Source organism: Gopherus evgoodei, chromosome 1 (assembly GCF_007399415.2).
Source record: "Gopherus evgoodei ecotype Sinaloan lineage chromosome 1, rGopEvg1_v1.p, whole genome shotgun sequence".
Lineage (NCBI taxonomy): Eukaryota > Metazoa > Chordata > Testudines > Testudinidae > Gopherus > Gopherus evgoodei.
In genome coordinates this window covers 250,415,707-250,440,500 of record NC_044322.1, presented here as the reverse complement: position 1 = coordinate 250,440,500, position 24,794 = coordinate 250,415,707, and the positions used below count along the sequence as shown (strand labels likewise).

The 24,794-nt window shown below is 43.4% G+C and overlaps 1 protein-coding gene across 1 annotated transcript in view; it reads right to left on the bottom strand.

Annotated features, from left to right (window-relative positions):
- The window catches only part of MICAL3 (microtubule associated monooxygenase, calponin and LIM domain containing 3), a 180,837-nt gene that overhangs the window by 67,393 nt on the left and 88,650 nt on the right, over positions 1 to 24,794 (bottom strand). Inside the window, exon 26 of the mRNA XM_030549239.1 lies at positions 7,456 to 7,651. Within this exon, the coding sequence (XP_030405099.1) occupies positions 7,456 to 7,651 (196 nt within the window). The remainder of the gene's footprint in view (positions 1 to 7,455; positions 7,652 to 24,794) is intronic.

Here is a 24,794-nt window from a genome sequence, read left to right as displayed (position 1 = left end):
TGGTGGTTTCCACATTCTCTTGAGGATTTGCGTGAGAGAGTGAGTTTGGGAGGGACAGCATATGGGGATATTATGTCTCTTGTTGGCGTGTGGGGGGGGGTGTGAGATTGCCGCTGGGTTTAAGCTGCTAAGAAGTTTTGTTGCTTGGTGGGGAGCTGGCAGGAAGATTTGGGGAATTATATTACTTATACTTTTCAATTTTTGCCTGACAATCAGTGAAAGTTGAAAAGAATATGCCCACAGTCCTAGAATTATCAGGCCATCATGGTACATATAAAGGATGCAGTAGGTAAGATAAAGACAGCCAGAAAGCAGTGCGCAATTACATACACTTTCCAGGATCTCAGGCAGTAGTATCACATGAACACAGGAAGTGTCTGCACATGTGTATAGGGCAGATGGGCAAGAAACTATAGGTAACAGCATGAGAATAACTATCAACCCCACTACTCTCATAGCAAAGTCTGTAAATCACTGTGTGAGAAACAAATGTATATCAGTATGACCCATTTTTGATAGCCATTCCCTCTTTAAAGGAGGGATTGGTCCTGCTTTGAGCAGGTGGTTGGACTAGATGGCCTCCTGGGGTCCCTGCCAACCCTGATATTCTAGGAATTCCATATTACAAGATTCCCTTCATGAAACATTCACTGGTCTTGCTTGAGATTCCCACTAAGTATTCTCCTAACTGCTTGTTAAGAGAAGGCTTGACTTTGTAAGTGAAAGATACAAGTGTCACTCTTTGATTATAACCTCTAGGTACTGGCACGATAGTTAAATGTTGAGAAGGCACTCCCACCATTTTCAACCCAATTTTTCCAGGAACCCTTTTTCTAAAAAATGATCTTTTAGGCTAAAATCTTGCATGTTTTTTTTTTGTTTTTGTTTTTTTACCAGCAAGGGAGGGAATTTATTGGCAAGTTTCATAGATACATTTGCCAATTTTGGAGTTATCCAGACAAGAAAAGGTACATTTTCAACTCAAGAATTTTTCAAAAACTTCTGCTCAAGTGACTCAAAGCCTGCTTTAATTTACATCTGCACAGAGCTCTCAAGAAATGCACTGAAAGAAATAAAATAGCTGAAATGCACTTCTGTAGATTTGAACTGATGAGCTCAGAAAGGAACACTCATCTAAATGTACAGCGGGAGAGGAATATCTGTACTAACATACAGCAAGTTTATATATGCTAAATAGATTGAATCTTACACTCAGGGTGAGTTTTCTATGGGAATAATCCTTACTTTTCAGCTGGTCACACATATGCTCTTTATATGATTTAAAAGCTAGAGGTACTAGGGAGTGATGACAATTTTACCAGAGTTTAGGTTATATCAATATATTACCATACTAAAGCTAATTTTCTCCCATGCCCAAATTCCTCAAGAGAGGTCCCATGCACTACAGATTTTACAAACTTTGTCTGTAACTATAGATTAGTTGACAAATGTGAGGTGAACTGGAGAAGCTATTTCTGAAGCATCAGATTCAGTAGGAGTTATGCCAACTGAAAAAAAAAAAGTCTTAGGGAATCTTTCTATTTATTTCAATAGCAACTGGATCAGGCTCTTAATGCATTGTCACATCCTGCTACTTGTTTAACTAAAGAGCAAGTGATAAGACCTTATACAGTGGATTCTGAGAAGCTGGGATTCTTATCCTTGAAGTTTTTCACCTAATAGGAACATCTGAGTGCTCTGTTTAGTAAACTTAAACTTTGCAAGAAAACAGATTAATTTTATAAAGTTGACTATATCCATGATCTTGTGTTAGGTACAGATTTGGTTCACCCTGCAGAAAGATTGTCAAAGGACAGTAGGGACTCCTGTGGGCCATAGAAAATCCTTAACACCACTTGCTTATCTGGTGTTGCTTGCAAGTTTCTTCTCACATTTCCTAAATACACATCCTTTTTAGGAAAAATAAGGCTCTGGCAGCTTCTGGCGACCTTTATAAACTTGGCCCTGGATCTAATGTACTTTGGAAGTTTACAAAAGCTGACCAGTTCAAGGACTGAGCTGTCAGTGGTCCTACCCTTGTGGGAATGTGTAGGGTAACTTTCAAGCTCTGTCCATCTGGGAAGTACCCTGCAAGACATTCACACCCACTGCAATAGACTTATAAGACTCAAGGGCAAAGACTTTGCATACTGCACCAGTTAATCCAGCAGACTTGAGAGTTTCTTCTCACCTCATATATACAAACTCCACAAGACTCAGTTCGCAGTTGAACCATCCTGGTATATTTTGATCAGTTCATATGAAAAAAGGACAAACCCCTTGACTTTAACTCAAGATGGAGTTATGAATTTATAAACTTATCTGTATTTTAAAAACTCATTAAAAATTAGAAGGGCAGGAAATTCTATGTTAATTTGAAGTTCTCATATTTTTAAATGTTTATAGTTGTTTAAACTAGAATTTAAGACTAGTATTTCATGGTCTTTTAATGTTTTGTCCATTCAGTGTTCTAATAAGGTTGTTATCCTAATGTTATTGATATAACCATATGACTAACTGTAGTTTAACAAGGATATTTTTGTCTGGGATAAAATCTGTGCTACTGACATTTAAGTGCATTCTAGCATTAATACATTATGGGACAATAAATTGCAATTCAAATATTAGTTCTGACTCAACAGGAGACTGTAAAAGTGTCATTGTGAGGCTTTATTTTGTCTCTCTCTGATTTCTGTATCAACTGATTTAGGTTACATGTCAAGACATTTTTTCCAACTGCCAATCCCCCACGAATCTTGGTCTGAGAACTGAGCTAGGTTACATACCTTTCTTACGCATCACCTGTAATAAAAGTTCTGCGAGCTACATTAGGCCCTCAGTTACTCAGGTGCAATCCCAGTGCCTTCAAATCATGCCTTCGGTGGCATCTGTGAATCTCGGTGCTTTTGATGGAGTTTGCATGAGTAACTGTTTGGAATATAGTACACATTTCTGTTGATGCTGCTCAGGATGGCATAGAATGTTGTTTATATGTTAGCGCTACTGGGCGAAAAATAATTAAAAGTTATTTTTGTCACTGAAACAAGGATTTCACTGAGAATAAACTCAGGGACTAGATCTTGTGTTTTTATGATATTTATGAGAAAAGGAGTGCAATGCCAGGATGCTTGCCACGTAGACATAAATCAGATGAGATTGTGCCTGTTTAAGGAGCAAAGTAGTTCAGGCTTGGTTAAAACTCGGGTGAGTGATCAGAGGATACCTGGTGTGTTCTATTTTTGTTGGTTGTGTGTGACAGCAACAGCAGTGTTTAACAAACTGATATTTAGGGCGGTCACTTTTACATAAAAGGGCTCATTCGAGATTACTGCTCACAGAAAATGCCCATTCACCTTTAGTTCAATAGGTAACCTCACTGTTTTTGGATACAAAAGGTCCTTGGTTCAACTTCTTCCCAGAATAGATTTCTCACAAACAATCTTTCATTTGACATTTTCTCACTTGCCTACCTTCTTCTGTTCTGCACCATCTACACTAGATTTTACAGTGTCTGATGTACTCTTGCCAGAATGGTGTTATGTATTTGCTGTTTATTTGTAATGTAATCTTTACCATTAATAAAGTGCATAAAAGTGGTAAGATGAGCAGTCACAGAGTTGCTGTTGCCAGACAATAAAAGCGAGGACTAAAAACTAATGAGCTGAAACATAAAAAAAGCCTGGGATTTAAAGTCTACACAAGTCTGGAATGCGTAACTTCTACACCAACCTTAACTCTGTCCCTGACGTGCATGCTTTCATTACATGATCACACAGTTGGGGCAAAGACACTCCCCTAGCAAGTACTACATTGCCACACAATTTTTCTTATAATTATAGATGCACATAACTCCAGGGGAAGAGTTCAGGTTACCTTGAGGATTATCATTTCCTATTTTTGTGTAATAAAAACCTAACCTTAATCTTGCACTAATGCATCCTTGCAAAATTGTATTCACTCACTTGCCTGAGGAGAATACTTTCTGATAGACGGAAATAAAATGTATAAGATACCATTGTTTTTTCCTCATCACAGTATGGGGTATCCAGGTAGGTTCTGTGCATGGTCCAGTGTGTTTTCATGATAATTTTCAAAGTTGCAACATGTGTTTTTTGTACGATATATAATGCAAATTTTATAATCCTGCATTCCACAGCAGAAATTAAACGTTATTTTTAACTCACTGTCCCTTCTTTCACAAGGTAAATGATGAATCAGATCATAAATATATGCTGAGCTCTGGCATACAGCAAGCTCCCAAGAGGTCTTAGCATATCCCAATGGCTTTATACAGATGCTCTCAGAGAGATAAAAAAAAGTGGTCTTTATTCCCTCCTCTGATTAATAGCACACTTTCCTCCTCTTCAGTACAGAAATAAATCTGACAGGTGTCACCTGCTGGGTTTTTAGTGCGCTGTCAATAAAATTTACTATTGCTGAAGCTGTTGCCATAACTACTCTGTGGCTCAAGATGTGTTCTTCTGCCAGCCTGTTTATCTCATGTAACATTCACAGTGTAAATTCTTCACTCCACAGCTCACTTTACCTTCTCCAGCATTGATCTGCTCCACACTTGTTTCTCAGTACTCAAAAGGTTAAACACACAAGAGGCTGAGTGGGTGAAAGGAGACAGAGCTACCTTTCAAGCTGGCAGTTCTGGGCCACCCAGCTGGGACCTTTTTTCTGTTAACCAGTGACCAGTGATCGGGGAAAAAGAGCTGGATGACTTGACAGAGAGACTCAAATATTCAGGGAGATACCTCTTAAAAATGTATCTATGCGAATTTAGTGCTGGAGACTATCATCCTCCACCGTGCAGACTCAGAATAGAGTGACAGTGACAGCTGCCTCCATTATATCTCGCAATATGGTTCAACCCTAACCTGGAGTGGCCAGCTACAGCGATGAGAGAGTATTTCACCACGGTGGCCTTAGCTCAAAGGTGGGACACTGTATGAACAGCATCCACTTTAACTGCACATTCTCTTTAAGGATAATGCCCCTCAACCCTTTAGGGTGCTGGGCTATCTGAATACAGACCTGCTGTTGACACTTTGGTGCCTCAGAGTCGAATGAGCACCACACTTTGGAGCAACTGCTTAGCATGGATCCTTCATCTGGAAAGGATAATCTAACTGTGAATGGCCCACACAATCAGGATGAAGAAAATGTAAATTACTTTGAACGTATCTTACATTAAAATCTGCACATGCTCTCCAAAGATTGTGTGGGTATCTTATTTCGTTCTGAATGTGATTCAAGGTGTGGCTATTGTTCTACAGAAGTCCAACAATGATTAGGTCCTGGCTAGCTACCTTAGAAACAGTTTCCCCCTCTATGCACAATTGTGTTATTTAAGATTATGCAAGGGTACTTTCATTAGCCGTCCCTAGCGTGGCTTGAGACTAATGGGATGTCAGCTTGGAATTTACTTCCTTTATTGATCAGATGCCAAGTATTTTGCCCTTTTGTAGGGATTAATCTGATAATGTTTTAAAATGCTTTGACTGTGAAACATACTACAGAAGTGCTACATATGATTATTACTGCATTTGTGGATGTGTGCATATTAACTTCGTTTATTGCCCAGGGTAGTGATGATGAATCTGTCACAGGAGGAATGTATTTGGTTTGACCTTTGCCAGCAAATTACAGTTATTGTTGTGAAATCTTGGTCCAGGTGTCCAAGGACATCTGAGAGAGATATTTTATAAGTCCAAAAATAATATTTACCTTTTTTTTTTTTCAGAGAAAGCTTAAATTAAAAAATACAAATTTAAGTCAACATACAAAAAGGGGAGTGTGACAGAATTCTAAATAAAAAATGGGTGTGGAGGAGGGATGGAGAAAAGTGTGCACAGATCTGGAGGAGGTGAAATAGCAGCTGAAGCCCGAGATGCCAAAGATAGCACTTGGTTCCATTGACTCCTTTTTCCTTGGGAGGTTTCTGATCCAAGTACTGACCAGGTCCAACTATTCTTAATTTATGTGATCTGATGAAGTCATGGCCAATAATAATATAGCTCCAGGCTAGTGAACTTTGGTTAGTATTTTCAGATCTAATAAGTACTATAAAAGCTACACTTATATTATTATTAGTGTTAATATAAACAATGGCAACATTATTTATTATATCTGAGCAGTGGGCTGGGAGAGGGACAGAGAATATGAACATATCTCAAGACTACCACATTAAACTGCAGAGAACATTCAACTAGGCCACTAGACAACATCTCAAATAAATAAATTATATCAAAATAAGATCTTGTTGAGAACTTCCTAAAATAATAAACATCGTCATCATTCTAGTAAAGGAAACAGCACAAGACACCAAGTATTTACTCATCCTAGTTCAAACTTGTTCAGAGCTTTTAAGATAAGGATGCCTCAGGACTACTGAAGACTAGTAAGGCTAGATAGTGTCAAATATCCAGTTGCTGCCTCTTCTATTTGCATCTTATGGGACTCCTGTCATTTGCTCACCCCAGAATGCACCCAGGTCCTGATCCTGCAAAGACTTATAAATGTGCTTAATTTTATGTTGTCGAGTAGCCTAGCTGAAGTCAGTTTCACCTGTATAATTGTAGTAGGCAACTAGACACGTAGGGCTACATATGTGTTTCAAGTTAAGCATGCATGTAATTGTATTGTAGGAGCTGGGCTTTAGCCATCAGTTATATCATTACCTGAGCTTACAGTGGCAGTTTTAAGAACGTAAGAACTGTTGCACGGTCAAAGAGTTAACAGTTCAGGAGAGTTCTTGCTGCAATGACAGGGTACAGAACAGCGCTCACAGTAAGTAAGAGAGCCACACTATCTGGAGGACACCGAGGCTGGAAAGGTTCAGCTCATCCCTTATCAAACTGAATTGCTGCTGCAGGAATTACTGAGACACATTTGCCCACATTTGTGGGCACTGAGCCCCTAGCACTCTGGTGTACCATTTTGCAGTTGAAGAAATGACCACACATGCCTGTGGCGTATCCTATTTTACGCTATCCATAGCTATTACTTCAAGCCAAGCTCTCTCAGACACAAAGGCACTCAATCATGGCTAAGTATCTGTCCAACTTGAAGTTTTAAACCAAAAATGGTTTTCAGTTATCAGAGCGCAAAATAGGCAGAAAAAGCTTTTTGAAAAAAACACTCCCCTCTGACCCCATGTTCTGTTCACCCAAATGACTCAGTTGTTTATAGATGAAATTTTCCAAAAAGTAAATTCCTTTCTGAGCTAAGACTGAGCATGAGAAATTTCAGTACAAGAAATAACTTTTTCAGCACACTATTAAGTGACTCAAAATAGGGGTTCAGAACAGAACCTCTAGTATAAAATACCTCTCTGAAGTGTGGATGAGGCTATCAGCTCTCCAGAAAGGGGAGCCTCAGTAAAGTGAGAGCAAGCAGACACAAGCCTGCTGGGGTAGATACAGGGACATGTGTACAATGTGTGCTAACCTGCTGGGCACGTCCGCTTCTGTTCCTTTGTCTAGTACACTGCTCAGATTATGCTCTGCCAGGGTCTCCTCAGGAACCTCTTCCAGTTCCTCTTCCTGCTGCAGTGACAGCCGGTAATTTTCCAGCTCAATGCGCTCAGGCGTGCCACGCAGCCTCTTGGCCAGGCTGGGCTCCTCCAATCCATTGACATTAGGACCTAAAGAACAAGTCAGTAAACAAACAATGAATCTGATGAACTGGGTTTCAATATGTGCAAGCAAATTCAGAGCAAGGAGCAGTGGGGTGAGAAAGAGCCAAAGGGGAATAAAGTGAGAGAGGACCTGAGGCCATTACCATATTAGCCCCTGCAGGTTGAATTGGAGAAGGAGCAATACTCCAAAGTGGGCCCTGGTTAATGCTTTTGGGCAAAGGATGCTAACAAAAAGTTACATGTCTTGGTTGAGAGAGGAACAAGAATAATGTAGCTGCAATGGCCAGAGCTGTGTCAGGCCAGGCACAGGGATCCCTATTCAAGAAGGGGCAGTGAAGCCATTGCCATGGGGACTGAAGCATGCACCATTACATAAGGAGTGTCTCATATGTGGGAGACAAAGGGACACTCCTGCCGTAGGAAGTGCCCTGGTGTAAGGCCATCAGGTTCATGACTCAGATGTGTTTTTCTCTGGACTTGACCTGATTTCCTGTCACATGACAAAACTGGGACTGCAGAAGAAACCTGGATGAACAATTTGTGAGACTGTGGAAGTTGGGGATGATGCTGGATAAGAGGTTCACTGCTTCCCCCTAACCCTAGCAAACCGCAAAGATTGTGCATGGGGCAAAACACTCCATCTCAAAGACAGCAGCTCCAAGGGCTATTCAAAAAGCAGTGCTCAGTGGAAGGACCTACACCTCTGAACCTCGACCAGGTGGGTGAAAACAGGAAAGGTGTGTATGGAAAGACAAGAGACTGGGAATCACAGTCCCAACAATGACAGTCCTGGTATCGTAATACTGATTCTGATGCCTGTTATTGCAGCCATTAGGAACCCCACTAGCAATGTCATCAAGTGCTTATATCATTAAAGCACCAAAGGAAGGCATCAGAGGAGCCGAGAAAATTCCAAACTTAGTGCCACAGGTTAAACACAGCTGCAGCTCAGCACATCTCCATCAATTTCCTATTGCTCTCCACAGTAAAAAAGAACTCTGCTGATCGAGATCTAACACTTGTGGGGCTGAATTCCAAAAGTGCCATGTGCTTAGAGCTCCAGTTGAAGCCAATGGGATCTGTGGGTGCTCAGCACCTCTGGAAATCAGGCCTGGGTGGATTAGTGCCTGTTAAACTGCTTCATCAAGCAGAATTGCAGGCAAGTGATATACACAAGCTTCAACAACAATTCTAGCCCTGACCCACCTGAATAGCTCTGCCAATGAACCTCAGTTTGGACCTATAGCATCCTCTGTGGTAACATTCTAGGGGTTTCCCCCCTGGAATCATGCTACATTTGCTGCTGTTTTTGTAATGTAGACAAATGTCCACAATAAACTAGGTTGGGACTACCATGTTCTCACAGGCCCCAAACCACCCAGGCCTCCACAGGCAATAGATCAGAGCATTAACCTACATTTCCAAAGATATTTTGTTCTCTACAATTTGCTGCTGCAACAATAGTCTTATGTTGTGTCAGTATTTTTAAAAGATTAATAAAACTGAATAGTGCACTCAGCTAGGATTCACGCTTCATTTCACTCTCTCTGGGATGCCTAGATGGTGATACCACATTGGCCGGAACTATTTCTGTAATCAGTGTTACATTTCCCAACACCGAGTTCACATTATCAGGGGATCTGACCTGGAATGCTGATCTGCCAATCCTGGCTTATGTGAAAGAGAACTGAATTATGGGTAATGGAAGAGTACCAACGTGATAGAGAGCAAATAAAGGGTATAGTAAATCCTCATAAAGAGAGAGATTATCTTCTGCATTAGACTCTTTCACAGATTGCAGTGTATTCCAATTAGGCCCAGCTTCCCCCAATGCACACAGCTGTCACAGGCTGTTTCTGGCTTGCCCTCTCGTTCTGGCCCGCTGTGGGTATCCAGCAATGTATCCATGAAGTTTATAGATTGAAAAAAGGATGAAAGGAAGAAGGGTGAAGAGTCCTTCTCTTGGGGATTTATTTCACTCTTTTTTCTTGAGAGTCTTCAGGTTTTGTTAGCTTCCTCAGAAGAAAGCAAAAAAAGCCACCGACACTCATTTCTAGAGTCGGATTAACGGACTATGGAAAGGATGGCTTTTTTCATTGCTGGTGTGGGTAGCGTGACAGACCCAGACCAGTGGAGTACAGGAGTCTGGCAGAGGGCAAATATACTGGTCACTGGATGTAGTTTTCTGTTCCCTGAGTGACCAGAGCAGGGGCTGCACTAGAGTAATCAGGAACCTGCTAGAACCAATTAAGGCAGACAGGCTAATGAGAACACCTGACTCCTATTAACCTGCTAAGAGTCAGGTGAGGCTGTTAAGCACCTGACTCTAATTAAGGCCCCTCTAATGCTATAAAAGGGCTCACTCCAGTCAGACGGGGGGAGGGAGGGAGCCAGAGGAAAGGAAGTGCGTGTGAGGAGCTGGGAGCAAGAGGCGCAAGGAGCTGAGAACGAGAGGGAGTGCTGCTGGAGGACTATGGAGCACAAGCATTATCAGACACCAGGAGGAAGGTCCTGTGGTGAGGATAAAGAAGGTGTTTGGAGGAGGCCATGGGGAAGTAGCCCAGGGAGTTGTAGCTATCATGCAGCTGTTACAGGAGGCACTATAGACAGCTGCAATCCACAGGGCCCTGGGCTGGAACCTGGAGTAGAGGGCGGGCCCGGGTTCCCCCCAAACCTCCCAACTCTTGATCAGACACAGGAGGAGTTGACCCAGACTGTGGGTACCACCAGAGGGGAAGATCACTGAAGTGAGCAAATCTGCCAATAAGCACAGGACCCACCAAGGTAGAGGAGGAACTTTGTCACAGTAGAAATAAATTTAGCATGAGCTATAAATATGGGGGGCGAGGGGAGGAACCACACTGACATTTATACAGACTGGTGAAACTCATACTAACCATCTCTCCAACACGTGTGCAGGATAAGAGTTAGCCTTATCCCTCCCACCCCATGACCACATCAGGGACGGTATAGGAAGAATTAAACCAACCCTGCAGCAATACATAGGGATAGACCAGGTGATTCAGTGGCAGTGTCTCCAGAACAAGGCTGATATCAGAAGGATAAAAGCTCTTTTAAACTGTAAGACAAAGGAGTGTGGTTATGCCAAGATAGTTTACGTGCCTGGCAGATGTTGTGTGCTGGGAGGCTTCGGGAGGAAGGGAGAACATTCTCAGGGCTTGTCTACATCAGAAAGTTGCAGCGCTGGTGAGGGAGTTACAGCGCTGCAACTTAGGAGGTGTACACATCTGCAGGGCACCACCAGCGCTGCAACTCCCTGTTTGCAGCACTGGCCGTACTCCCGTTTTGTCTCGGGTGTAGAGGATCCAGCACTGGTGATCCAGCGCTGGTAATCAAGTATAGACACTTACCAGCGCTTTTCTTGACCTCCGTGGAATAAGCAGGTATCCCAGCATACCTGAGGAAGCGTCTGGTAATCAAACTGGTCTCCTTCCCCAGCTTGCTCTCGCGTTCCCCGAACCCCGAGCAAGCAGGTCTCCTTCCCTGAGGTTTGCTGGGTGGTTCCGGGAACGCGAGAGCAAACCACGGCGAAGCTGGTCTCCTTTCCCAGTTTGCTCTCTCGTTCCCCGAACCCCCGAGCAAGCAGGTCTCCTTCCCTGCGGTTTGCAGGGTGGTTCAGGGAACGCGAGAGCAAACGGGAAAGGAGACCAGCTTCGCCGCGGTTTGCTCTCGCGTTCCCCGAACCACCCTGCAAACCGCAGGGAAGGAGACCTGCTGCTCGGGGGTTCGGGGAACGAGAGAGCAAACCGGGAAAGGAGACCAGCTTCGCCGCGGTTTGCTCTCGCGTTCCCCGAACAAGCAGGTCTCCTTCCCTGCTGTTTGCAGGGTGGTTCGGGGAACGCGAGAGCAAACCGCGGCGAAGCTGGTCTCCTTTCCCTGTTTGCTCTCGCGTTCCCCGAACCCCCCTTGAAGCCGCCCAACAACGCTGCAGTGTGGCCACATCTAACACCACTTGCAGCGCTGGTTGCTGTAAGTGTGGCCACTCTGCAGCGCTGGCCCTGTACAGCTGTACTAATACAGCTGTAACCACCAGCGCTGCAAAATTTTAGATGTAGACATGGCCTCAGACACACTGCCAATGTAAGACTGATTTTGTTCTTTTTAGCTGTGCAACTCAGGAGCATCATCGGCCAGATTCACCCATTTTCTTTTTTTTAAAAAAACATGCAGTTTGATACAGACCCAACAAGCTCAACTTATTGCCAGCCTCAGCCAGAGACTTCTGTTCTCGATGGGCACACTTTGCACAGAGGATTTGTTTACTGGGCTCCGAAAAGGCACTGTCAGTCTTCATTGTTTGGGCGAGAGACACTGTCAAGCTCACCACCAAGCACAGATGGAACAGATGCCAACCGATTCCATGCTGTTTGCCTCTTTATGTAGTTAATAACCAGAAGGGCAATGGTTCCAGCTCACAGCTCTCACAGTGCTATTAACACAAACAGCTTGGCTTACACTGGCTATCCTCCAAAAGCCTAAGTGAAGCTAGAATGGTGAAAGGTGGCTATCGACTCAATTCAGTTGGATTCACAAGGGGCTGAATTACTGAGCAAAGTAGGGAGAAGAACATTTCAATCTGTCTTGGACACTTGCTTCTTGGTGACACCCGCTATCTCACTGAGGGCTGTACCCTTATGGCTCATGATGATGTCAAATTGCTGTTCAAAACATCTGCTCACACACCTGAACAACACTATTCTATAGTCCTGCCAACAGGAGGTACTTGCAGAGAACACTGGTTAACCCCATCTACCATTTTACCTTGTGCCTTTAGTTTTAAGGACACAAGCACACATGCCTCATGTACCAGAACAGCACAAAGTCAAGCCTGGAAGCTGCTTTGCAAACACAGAAAGGGGCTAACATAACTGAGTATGATGAAACATGAAAAAACTATGTCATTAGTCAAACATCACGAGCCACCTGAGAGCCAAAAACAGTTCATCAAACAAAGAATCAGCTCAAACAGCCACAATGTCTTAAATAGGAAAATGTTATAGTTCTGCATTTTGGAAGGGCCGCTGCCTATGAACAGCCCATAGATCTCAAGGGAACTGTTTTTTCTAACAGGGTAGCCTGCTTAGCTGTGGTGTGAAAGCTGCCAGAGCCCCTATTTATCTCAGTCCTGATGCAGCCTGCTTCTTGCAACGGAACACAAGGCCAGAGATAACATTCCTGTGCTGAAGTGCCCCTTGCCCTGCTCCCCTGCATAATATATTTCCTCTCCATCCCCATTTTAGAAACAAAGGTAGTTACAACTAGGGCTTGAGAAGCTCCTCTGAAAGCTTTCCCCTCCTGAGAGACAATTCAGTCCCTCCCCATTCTCCACTGCCTTTCTCCTCCACCTAGTAAAAACCAAGCCACATTTAGTCCCACAAGCTTGATAAAACGTTGTCGGGGTAACCCCTCAGACAGTACCTGCTAAGGGGTGAAGAGACAGGTGAGTGTGAGAAAAACAACTCCTTTCCAAAGCAGAACGACCCTCCTCTTGTCTCTCTCTTTTCCCCATTACACCAAGCCAACATTACCATGGGGCCTTCTTTTTCATTAATCATGTAATGCCACCATTTCCCCTCCTTCCCTATGTCTGTCTTGTTTGTTTAGATTGTAAGTTCTTCAGGGCAGAGGCTGTCAATCCAATCTGTGCAGTGCTTGGCACCATGGGGTGCCTAATCTCAATTGGGGCCTCTACGAGCTACTGTAATACAAATAAGGGAGCCTGCTGTGATGCATATGCACAAAGGGGAAAACAGTTACTTCCCTGCGTACTGTAACTTTTGTTCTTCGAGGTGTGGGTACAATCACATATTCCACTCAAGTGTGGGTGTGCCCAATGCACCAAAACAAGAGAATTTTGCTTAGCAGTACTCGAGAGATGATGGTTGCACCCTTCAGCCCCACTGTCCTTCCCATGACTATATAATGATGGTGCCACTCCAACCCAGTTTCTTCGCACCAAAATTCAAGGCTAATGACTCCGATGCAGAAGAGACACAGGGCAGGTTGTGGAATACATGTCTGAACCCACATCTTGAATAACCACAGTTACAGAATAGATAACTGCTTTTTTTTCCTTATGTGTATCTTTGCAGACGTGTATTCCACTCAGGTGACTCACAAGCAGTAACTGAAGAAGCAGAGGCTCAGAGTCTACTTAAAAGTGAGCTGCAGAGTTTTCAGTCATAATAGCATAATGTTTGGTAAAAGTATGCATTGGAAAACAGGCAGCTGCTCTGCAAAATCTAATATAGAAACATCACTGAGGCATGCGACCGAAGCCGCTTGGATCCTTGTTGTATAGGCCACCAGTCTTTATGAAGGTGTAGACTGAGCTACTCCATATGCCATTGTCATGGTAGTAGTTCACATGGAGATCATCTGCATGGAAACCTGACCCGTCACCTGATCTGTATATGAGGCAAAGTTGAGGGGAATAATGAAATGGTTTAGTCCTCTCCAAGTAGAACACCAAACAGCATCTCACATCCAATGTATGAAGGTGCTGCTCTTCCGTATTCAAATGTGGTTTAGGAAAGAATACAGGTAAGTATAGAGTTAGGTTAAGGTTAAATCACTTTAGACAAAAAAATTTTGTGTGGGCTTAGGTTGACTTTATTCTTGAAAAAGTACATATATTGAGGTCCTGCCATGAGAGCCTGCAACTCACCCACCCTCCTTCTAGAAGTTACCAAGCGCTCAAATGGATGACCCATGCGGGCGGCCAGCACCATATTAAGGTCCCACAATGGTGCTGTTTCTATAACAGAGGGAAGAGACAGACAACTCCTTTTAAAAATTTAATCACCAGGAAGTCAGAAAAAATGGGACTTTCATTGAATTGGTGGATGGAATACAGATATTGCTGCTAAGTGGACTCTCAAAGACCTAAGAGACAGACCTGAGGACTTTAGGTTTAACAGATAATCCAAAATGTCCTGAATAGTCTGGGAGCATAATATAGTAAAATCTTATTCTAGGGCCAGGTCAGTGATAGAAAGGAAAGGGTGGTGTCATTTGATCTGTAGAAAACTACAGAATCATAATTTCGAGGGTGTAACCCTTTGCAGTGTGGCAAGGGGGACTGACTCCTCCCCGCCCCCATCTCCAAGTCCTCTGCCTGGAGGAAATTTTGATAATACAATGTTGTCAGAAATGGGTTGAGTTGGGTATTATTCGAAAGCCCTTTATCCCATTACTACAATGGTACCAAACATGACAAACCTAGAACAATTACGTAGATATATATTCAAGAAAATATTTCAAAATCAAGGTTTTTTAAAAGTATACTTTAACACAGGGATACACTGTTTACATTCAAAAAAAAAAAAAGAAGACACTGATCTTTGGAAATCCTAGGGAAGTTATCCTTGACATGTGGGACTGAAAACATTTATTCAAATTCATCATCAGTATTGTGTCCGTGTAGTGCAACACTGCTAGACACATTGTCATACTGATCCTTGTCTGTGCCGCAGTCACACATTTCCATACAACGCAGGTTGCTGGCCAAACATTTGAAGAGTGGAGAGCATCTGGTTTTTGCACATGAGGAAGGGATTACCTGTAGGACTGATCTGGGAGCACACAGCATTTCACATATAACTGGTATGATCAGTCCATCCTCCAAGATCCATCCATGTCTGGTAGGGGAAAGTAATTTTGGATGCACTCGATCATCCCATTGCTTGATAATTTGCCGTCTTGAAAGCAGGTATGAATGCACTGCCCATGTTGGTAACATTTTTCTCTGTACGTCTGCTTCTCAGAAAACATCTACCAATGTAGCTCAGCAAGTGTCGTAATGCTGATCTTCAAGTGTAAACTTGGCAAGTGAACTCCTCTAGTGCATTTATGACCTCATCAGTGACTGTATCAGCCATTCCAAGCATCTTCAAAGTGATGAGTCAGTCTTTGGAGGTAAGATAATTTGTTTTTTTCAAGCCAACTTTCCAGCAGTGTCAGATCCTGAAAGGGCACAGAAACCTAGCCATGTGATGGCTTTTAATGATCTGAGTAACAGGAACACATCTCTGGGGGACATACAGCAATTCTGTTCCATAGAAGCAGGCACAAAAACAGAATCTTGAGGAAGTCTTTGGAAGTACTAGACTAGAATACCTTTGTCCCGTGCAAAAATACCAAGTTTAGTAGCACCTGCCTCTGTAGCACTGATGGCAGACAAGATCATTTTAGTGCAACTCTCCTCATGAGAGCTATGAAGAAACTCCAATGAATGGTGTGAGGCAGCAGCTTCATTACACCATGAGATAACATTTTTGAGCAATTCTTTGCAGGCTGAAGTGTTTTTCTTGCATTGTATGTGGTTAATTCATCCTTTGTGCAAGTATGAGACAGTAGTTTCTTCACTGTGACATTGAAGATGTCTGTGGAGTACATAATTTTTGTACTGTGCATGTGCAATACCATGGAGTCTCTTCTTTCTGGTAATATTTTTAATTGATCCCTCTGTGTACATGGTCAAGCCCAAGGTGGACTTGGTCATACGTCCAGTATTTTCTTTGTAGTCTATAATGAAGTGTTCTGCCATCTCAGCAGGTGTTAACAGTTTTTGGTTTGTTAAGAGCTTGTACCTCAGTCACTCCATCTATGATTGCTATGCTGAAATGTCTCTCCTGGCATAAGGTACCAGTTACGTTGTCAGCAGGTGCTGGCTTAAGAAGCAATAGTTTGCTTTTCGCCTGGCACACATGCATTGTTCCATAACATTCTAACATCAATTGTGGTACCACAGAGAACTTGTACTTTCCCCAAAGAGTTACGTAGATCAACATCATGCTGAGATATAGACATGATCAGGAGACAAGCAAACAATGACTTATCTGTGGTTAACTCTCTAACAGTCTCTGTCACCTTCGCTGTGATTGTCATCTTTGCATTTGAGCACAGCTTTAGTCTGCTCTTCATGACTGAAGCCAATAGACTGATGGAGCCTTGGATTATTCTTTGGGTTTTGAAGGCTTCATAGCAGCTGCAAACCGAGTCTTCACATTACTGTTGACATCAGTGCTTTCTTCCACTTTTGATAGCACCATGTCTTTTGCAGCTTTTAAAGATATGTGCTGTGATTAATTTCTATGGATCTGATTGCAAAAAACTATGTCCATATTCCACAGTTCTTCTTCAATAAGTGCTTTAAGAGCCTTTCTGCTAAGCAACTGTTCCTCTTCAACTCCATTCAAAGCACCTATTTCTCTGTACTTAGCCTCTATATCAGCCATCACCACCACTTTCCCATCCATTAGAGCCACCTCTGCGAGGCAATTTATGAACTCCTGTTGAGTTGCAGTTTTCAGTAAAAAAATCAGTACTTGTTTCTGTTGTGTTTACTGTTTGATGCAATACATTACATACATTTTTGGTATAGCATTTGATGTGGTATGCAATGTTGTATGTGTGGGCATCTTTTGGGTCAATGAACCCACTTCATTTTCTCGCTGAGCATGACTGTTTCTCATCTGTCTCATGTGTTGAAACTGTGCTTAAGCTAGAAGCCCTTGGGCTTCCGGCTTACCACAGAAGAAGCAGGTGTTCTTCTCAAAACACATGCCATGGGACTTAGTATAAGGTGAGTCTTGGTCACAGCTGGCAGTTCCTGCATCTTCAGCTTCTTTCTGATGCTTCCTTTTCAACCTTTCCAAATTCAGTTTACCCATGTAAGGTCTCCCTGCGTGTTGGGTTTAACCAGGTCCTCCAAGGTGGTATACTCCAGAGATTCAGCGACTAGTCGGTACTCTTTGTCTCCCCATTGATGCCTAAAACTGATCAAGACCAAAGTAAAAATAATTTTTTTGTAATAAATTACTTTGGGATTTTAATTAAATATGTTACATTATTATGTGCATACCATTTGCAGATGAATTCCATTAATTTCTCGTTGGATGCTGAAGTCTTAACCACTGCCTTATTATAACTCCTTTGGCACAATAAACAAAGCTGATAATGCCACTTAACAGCTTTTTTTTTTTTTTTGCCAATGATGGCAAATTAGCTTGAAGCACTCCTTCCATTTACAGTAATCTGTAACGCTAAAAAAAAAAAATCAATCAGGTATCACATTCTGGGCATATGGTGTCAGTCGATGGCCACAATTTAACTTTTGAGGGCTGCATGTTTGACGTGCCAGTATTAAAGTATAACTTTAAAAGTTGAATTTTAAACATGTACAGTTCCCCCCTTACAGGTACATTTACTTCATTGTTCTGGTTGGAGAAAATAATTTTGAATGACCCAACTCAACCCATTTCAAGCAACACTGTATTATCAAAATTTCCACCAATCAGAAGACCCAGAGCCAGAAGTTGGGGTGTGGGAGGAAAGCATCTCCTCCTACCCCACGTCACAGAGGATGACACCATCGAAATGATGATACTGGAGATCTTTACAAATCAAATGACACCTCTATTACCCTTTCTATCATTAACTTGACTATGGGATTACATATGCTCTCAGACAAGAATCCATGTTAGCCATGACTGGATTCCACTGGCTAGAGACCAAACAGAAAAACAATTCCCATTGGCCTAATACGTAGTCCCTAGTAGAGAAATGTCTACTGTTAAGTAAGACTGCACTGCTTTCAAGCAGTGTTCTTCCTCCTCATCTAACTATGCGGCATCCACACCAAGAGATGCAGACTGCTCTGTACTGCATACCAAATCTGAACATAGAGTTGTGTCAGAAGATCTGGAAAGAGGGACAAGAGGTTTGGGTGGTTGAACGGATAGGTTGAGAGGGTCCAAGAACCAACACTGTCTTTGGCAAATCTGCATGGTAAGTATCAGTATGGCACTATCTAATTTCAGTTTTAGGATAATGTGAGGAATTAAAGGGAACAGAGGGAAAAGCATACATCAGCTCTGGTGCCAAATTCAAATGGAAAGTGTAGGACAGAGCCCTGCTCCTGAACAAAACTGACTGCATTTCCTGTTGTCTTTTCTTGCAAACAGGTTCATCGCTGGAATGCCCCAATCTCTGAAGATGGATTCAAGATGCTGTTATTCAGGGACCATTTGTTATTCTGGAAGAAAACTCTGCTGAAGTGTTCAGCTAACTGGTTCTGAACACTGGGCAAGTGTGTCACTGTGGAAGTAATGTCCTCGATATAAAAGTGTCAACATTTTCTTACCGCCTGGAAAAGTTGGTTGGAAAGAGCCCCTCATTGCTTGTTCACATAATACATTGTGGAGGTATTGTCAAACAGAATGTGAACTGCTGTGACCTGGATCTAAGACCCAGAAGGTCTGGCATGCATTGTAAATGGTTTGAAGTTCCAGAACATTAATATGAATGGAAACTTCCCAGTCTGTCCACAGACCCTGAACTTTTAATGTCCGCAGACGAGCTCCTTAGCACATTGTGAAGGCATCAGTAACTAGAGTCCTGATTGGAGCAGGATGGGCAAAAGGAACACTCTGGCAAACATCGATCTGATTTGTTTAGAACTGCAGGGAGTTCGGGATCTTCAGTGATACCTGTACTGCACTGTCCATTGATTGATGATTTGGGACACAGACTAGTTTCAACAAACCCTGAAGAGGGCACAAACTCGCATACTGGACTCTGTTAAATGCATGCCGCCATATGGCTTAAAGTATCAGGAAGTAGCCATGTTAGTCTGTATCCACAAAAACTACAAGGAGTCCAGTTGCACCTTAAAGACTAACAGATTTATTTGGGCATAAGCTTTGGGTAAAAAACCTCAGTCATACACAGATTATAGCTCATGGGTAAGACTGGAGGGATAGACATAGGCAACAAATTCCCTAAAATATCTCAATTGGCAGCCAAGCCCCTGAACCTATGGTCTAGTAGTGCCTCAATTAACTCTATTTTTTGAATTGGTATTAGGCTGAGAACCTGGTCTTTGGATTTGCCACACAGTAACCAATTGTCCATAAAAAGAAAGACATGCATTCTCATTTTCCTGAGACAGACTGTCATTATAGTCACATTGTGGGGCTGAGAACAGTAAGGGAAGGATTGTAGCTAAGATTGCCATGTGGAATCTCATGTACCTGGTGTATTTTTTGAGACCACAGAGACTGAGGATAGGTCTCATCCCTTCCTTGGGCTTGAGAACCAGGAAATAACATGAGTAGAATCCCTTTCTCCAGCATTGAGGAGGAACTTTCTCTATGGCTCCCAGCACATAAAAAGAGACTGGACCTGCTGAAGAAGCAGTGACTCACAAAAGGGGTAAGAGACTGAGTACAGGGATGGGAGTGGGGAAATGGATAGAAATTGGATGGCATAACCTCTTCTCACAAATGCTTAGAACCCATTTGTCTGTAGTTGTTGCTTCTCAGGCACTGTAGAAAGGGGACAGCTTGTCCCCGAATTGTGGTGACATGTCCACAATTGATATGCTGCTCCCAATAAGCAAGTCAAATAGGTTGCCTGCATGAAGTTGGTGGAGGACAGTTAGGTTGGTTAAAATAGGATCTCCTCTGTGATCTATTTCCCTTTCTGGGGAAGCCTTGCTGTCCAGCAGGGTAGGACAACTGCTGGAAGTATCACCGCGAACAATATTGCTGGTGTTGTTGCTGACTTCCATAATGATGTCTCTTCATGACCTGAGTATAAACCTCAATGACTGCAAAGTAGCACAAGAGTCCTTAGAACAATGTAATGTTCTGTCAATTTTTTTCCAAAACCACAAAAAGCGAAAGGTTACCTCTGGAATCTGTTGGACCTCAAGAGCTATGCTAAAATTGGAAGCCTTTTCATTGTTACAGCCGATGTCATAAATATGGATGACGTGTCTGCTATGCCCAGAGCTGACTGCAAAGTTGTCTTGGCCACTAAGTGGCCTTCTGCAATGGGCATCCCCTGGAGGATTCCGGCAACGTATCTGTAAACTTGGACATAACGTCCTAATTTACAAAATCATAGTTAGATAATTGGCCCTTCTGGTTCTCAGCATGCCTCTGTAATGAAGGGTTGAGTAACGTTTCTTTAGGTGTGGATTTCTTCCCTGCTGTAGCCTCATTTGCCACTGTCAGGACAAGGGAATTAGAAGCTGGATGTCAGAAAACACACTTGAACCCTTGCATGGGGCCATAATATTAGTACGCTTTGCTGTGGGCATTAAGGACGCTGGGGTATTTCAGAGACTTGGCAGGCTCTAATATTGTTTCATTTATAAGGAGAGCCACTCTCCCTGGAGCTGAGGACTGAAAAGTATCCACCAACTTACAAGTGTTCTCCTGAACAAACTCAGCTTGAGTACCCAAGGTCAAAGCTATTCATCTCAGTAGATTTTGATATGATTTAAAATCCTCAGGCACCGGAGATGAAAAATCTGGCACCATAGTATCATCTAGTGATAAGAAAGAAGAGGGGAGTGGAACCAAAGATCTCCTGTGACTGTATCAGGGTTCAGTCCCCTCAGTCTGTGGCTGCAGCACAGGTGACTCAGGAGGTGAGGCTACTGAGGGAACTGCTAACCTTGCTCTGGACTGAGCTGAAGATTGGGATCTCACCAAAAAAGGAATTTCCCAGGGATTCCAAGGAGGTCACTGTGGCTAGGGGTATGACATTGGTGGCCACTAGGAGCTAGGCCAGGAGCCTTTACCTCTACTCCAGGAGCAGTATCAATCCTGATGATCTCCCTGATGATCAACGACTTTTGAAAGAAGTACCGTGAAGGCGAAGATGAGGGAGAGGTCTCCAAACTCAATCCTGAAGACTCTTTCAAGTAGCCTGATGTTAATGGAGCCGCTTATCCAGGCAGAGCTAGTAAACACCCTGAATCATCTGAAACCCAATTCACCAGTCTCATCGGTACTGACGAAGTACAGTAGTTGGCACTTTCAGTATTGATAGAGATATTGCATCCACACTTGGTACCAGAGCAGATATCGGTACCCAAATCAAAGCTGATACTGGACATGCAGATGTAGACTGTACCATAATAGTTGTTGGTTCTGAAGATAGTATCTGCGCAGACAAATCCCGGTACTGAGCAGGAAACAGACTGCATCCCAGCTCCCTAGATACGAGGTGGTGCATATGATGGTGCCAACAACAACAGTAGATCCACAAACAGTCCAGGGAGTACCGATGACACCGAAGAAAAAGCCACCACAGTTGAATGTTCCTGGATAAGTGGAAAGTCAGGAACTGAAAGGCACAGCAAGTCTGCTGATGCCTGACACACCGCAGGAGTGGAAAACGTTGGTGTTGACACCATTGTTGTCAGTATCAGACTCAACGGGACGCTCCATGAACAGTAATGAAATCAATAGTATGGTTTCTAACTGCTCATGAGCTGGTGCCAGAGAGCAGGTTGACCGCCCAACTCTATCTTGCATACCAGAAGATTCAGGGTGCTGATCTGCACTCCTCTTAGAAAGGGGGGGGAAGAATCTCTCTGGGCTCTGGAGCAGCCCCATTCCATTTTGTGAATTCTTTTTCTTGGAAGACCAGAGGAAACTGAACACTCTCTCTTCCTTCTGAATGAGGGATCAAGATCCAGCTGTGGAGCCCCAGCACATCCTGCCTTAGGTGCTTCTGGGGCGGGGGGAGGGGCTGATAATCTGTGACGGTCCCTGGTGTGGAACCAGGTGGTACTGCTCATAGGCGCCAACTTTCTCGGTGCCCATGCCCCTCAACCCCTTCCCCTACCTGACTCCACCCCATCCTCACCCTAGCCCCACCCCCATTCCAACCCCATCCCAAAGTCCCCACCCTAACTCCGCCCCATTGTATCCCTTCCCCAAATCCCACCCCAGCCCCCGCCTCTTCCCCCTACACGCCACATTCCTCCTCCTCCTCCCCGGCCCCTCTCTGCCCTGTGAATCAGCTGTGTCATGGCACAAGCGCTGTGAGAGTGTGGGGAGAAGCAGGATGCGGCGGTGCGCTTGCGGAGGAGGCAGACGCAAGCTGGAGCAGGGGGGCGGGGCCATGGGGAGCTGCCGGTGGGCGCTGAGCACCCACCAATTTTTTTCCGTGGGTGCTCCAGAACCAGAGCACCCACAGAGTCAGCGTCTATGGTGCTGCTTCAGGTGCAAGTCTCCAGCTACCTGCTCCCTCTTCTTGGGCAACTTGCAGATGGAGCACCGGTCCTTGATGTGCCCTTCCCCAAGGCACAACAGACATCAAGTGTAGGAGTCACTAGCAGGGATAGCTATCCTACATGACAGACAATGCTTAAAACCGATGAAGGCCTCATCAAGCTAAAAGCTCTACTAACTACAATAAACCAAACTAAATCCAAAGGTATTACTAAAACTAACTATTTACAGAACCTCTACCCCTCCGACCACGAAACACTGTGACAGAGAAAACGTGAGGTGAGACACCTCACCGAACACTCCGACTCAAGCTGCAGTTGCTGAGAAGGAACTGAAGGGAGTCAGGGCAGCAGCACACTTATATAGCCATACGAGGGGCTACAGGACAGAAGGGCGCAAGTGCATCCCTGACCGGTACCGCTAAGCAAAGCTCTCCTACATTGATGTGCTGGGTGTGCAGTCACTTGAGTGAAATGCATATCTGCAGCCACTCAAAGAAGAATTAATATTGTTGCTATGGAAATAATTCTGAATTGCTTGATTTTTCTGCAATTAAAAATCTGAAACTTAATTGTACCTGGGGTTTTTGCAAATAATTGCTTCAGTGTGGAAGCGTGAAGTTAAAGGTAAATCAAATATCAAGCAATAATGAAACAAAATAATATTAAAAGGTGACATACCACAGAGAAGGAATCCATGGCCTTCTCTTTAGGAGATTAAATGTAATAACTGCACATATTAGGTTAGAAAAACTCTATATATGCTTGAGGAGTATTATAAGAAACCTCCATTTTCAGGAGTTTGTAGTATAAAAATGTTACCCTTTGGGATAAAGGGTCTCACACTTGTTTCCAGCCCAGCAGCCTTTGTTTGTTTATTTTTGGATAGGTGTGTGGGAGGAGGGAAGATCTGATAAAAACCTATGTGGCTCCCTTTATGTATCTCAATGTCTCACGTTATACTATGCGAATTTTTTAAAATGCTTACATTTTCAGATGATTTTTAAAACACAATTTTGCAGTTCAACAAGACTTTTTATCCAAGCACTTCAAACCGCTTTAAAACTATTAATGAATTAGGACACAGCTCGTTTGGAGGGAGAGAAGGAGGAGGAACTGTACTGGTATTGTACAACACATTCAGGCACAGCGGCAAGTCAGTCTCACAACAAATTTGTGCCAATGCCAGAAAAAGAACTCAGAATTCCTGACTCCCAGACCCTTGCTCTAACCACTAGACTCAGCCGTCAGTGAAGACAAGGGCCTTTGAAGGGGTTAAAGAAATCTGGTGTAGGTATCACCTGATTTTAAGCAGCTGATAGTCAAGTACAATGTGCATGTGCATTCTGAGACCAATTCTGCCAGGTGCTGAATACCCTCAACTCCCACTGACTTCAATGAGAGCCAAGGGTGAGCAGCATCTTGACATCTGGTGCATGTTTTACTTCTTGTGTGGCATAAATTAAAAATGGAGCTCTCGCTACCTAGGCACGTACCTGGAGGCTGCACATATTGAAACAGTGAATCAATTAAGACAAGCCAGCTGGCTAAGCCTGACTGATCTGTCTTGACAGCCCTAGCCAACAATCTCTCCCTTAATCCTCCCAACTATACTTAAGACCTAGTGAGCATAAAAATTTCATATGCCCTGCAGTTTACATCCCCATGTGCACTGCATTCTACAGTGCATACACAATTTTAAGTTGGCCATCCTTGACTGAACAGAATGGGGGCCTGCAGGACGGTGCTAAACCTGCTGCCTTCCCCCAGCCCCCATCTTACAGGTGGAGGAATAAGAACAAGGCTTTAAAGGGAATGGGTGGAGAGTTAAGTCATATCTCCTCCTAAACACCTTTAAGAAACCCCTGAAAGGAGCCTAGCAGGGGTATTGATTTCTTGTGGCCCCTTCCTTCGCAGAGCTCAAGCCACCCATTTCGAAACAGTACATGTTCTGTAGGGTTCTTGGCATTTTAAGATGCACAGCTTAGATGGAAAGTGACTATCGCTCAAATAAAGGTACTGATGCATTTATCTGAATGGGAACGTGTAACAGTCAATTTGTCATCATAACCCATCCCTCCAAATTCCCTTTTC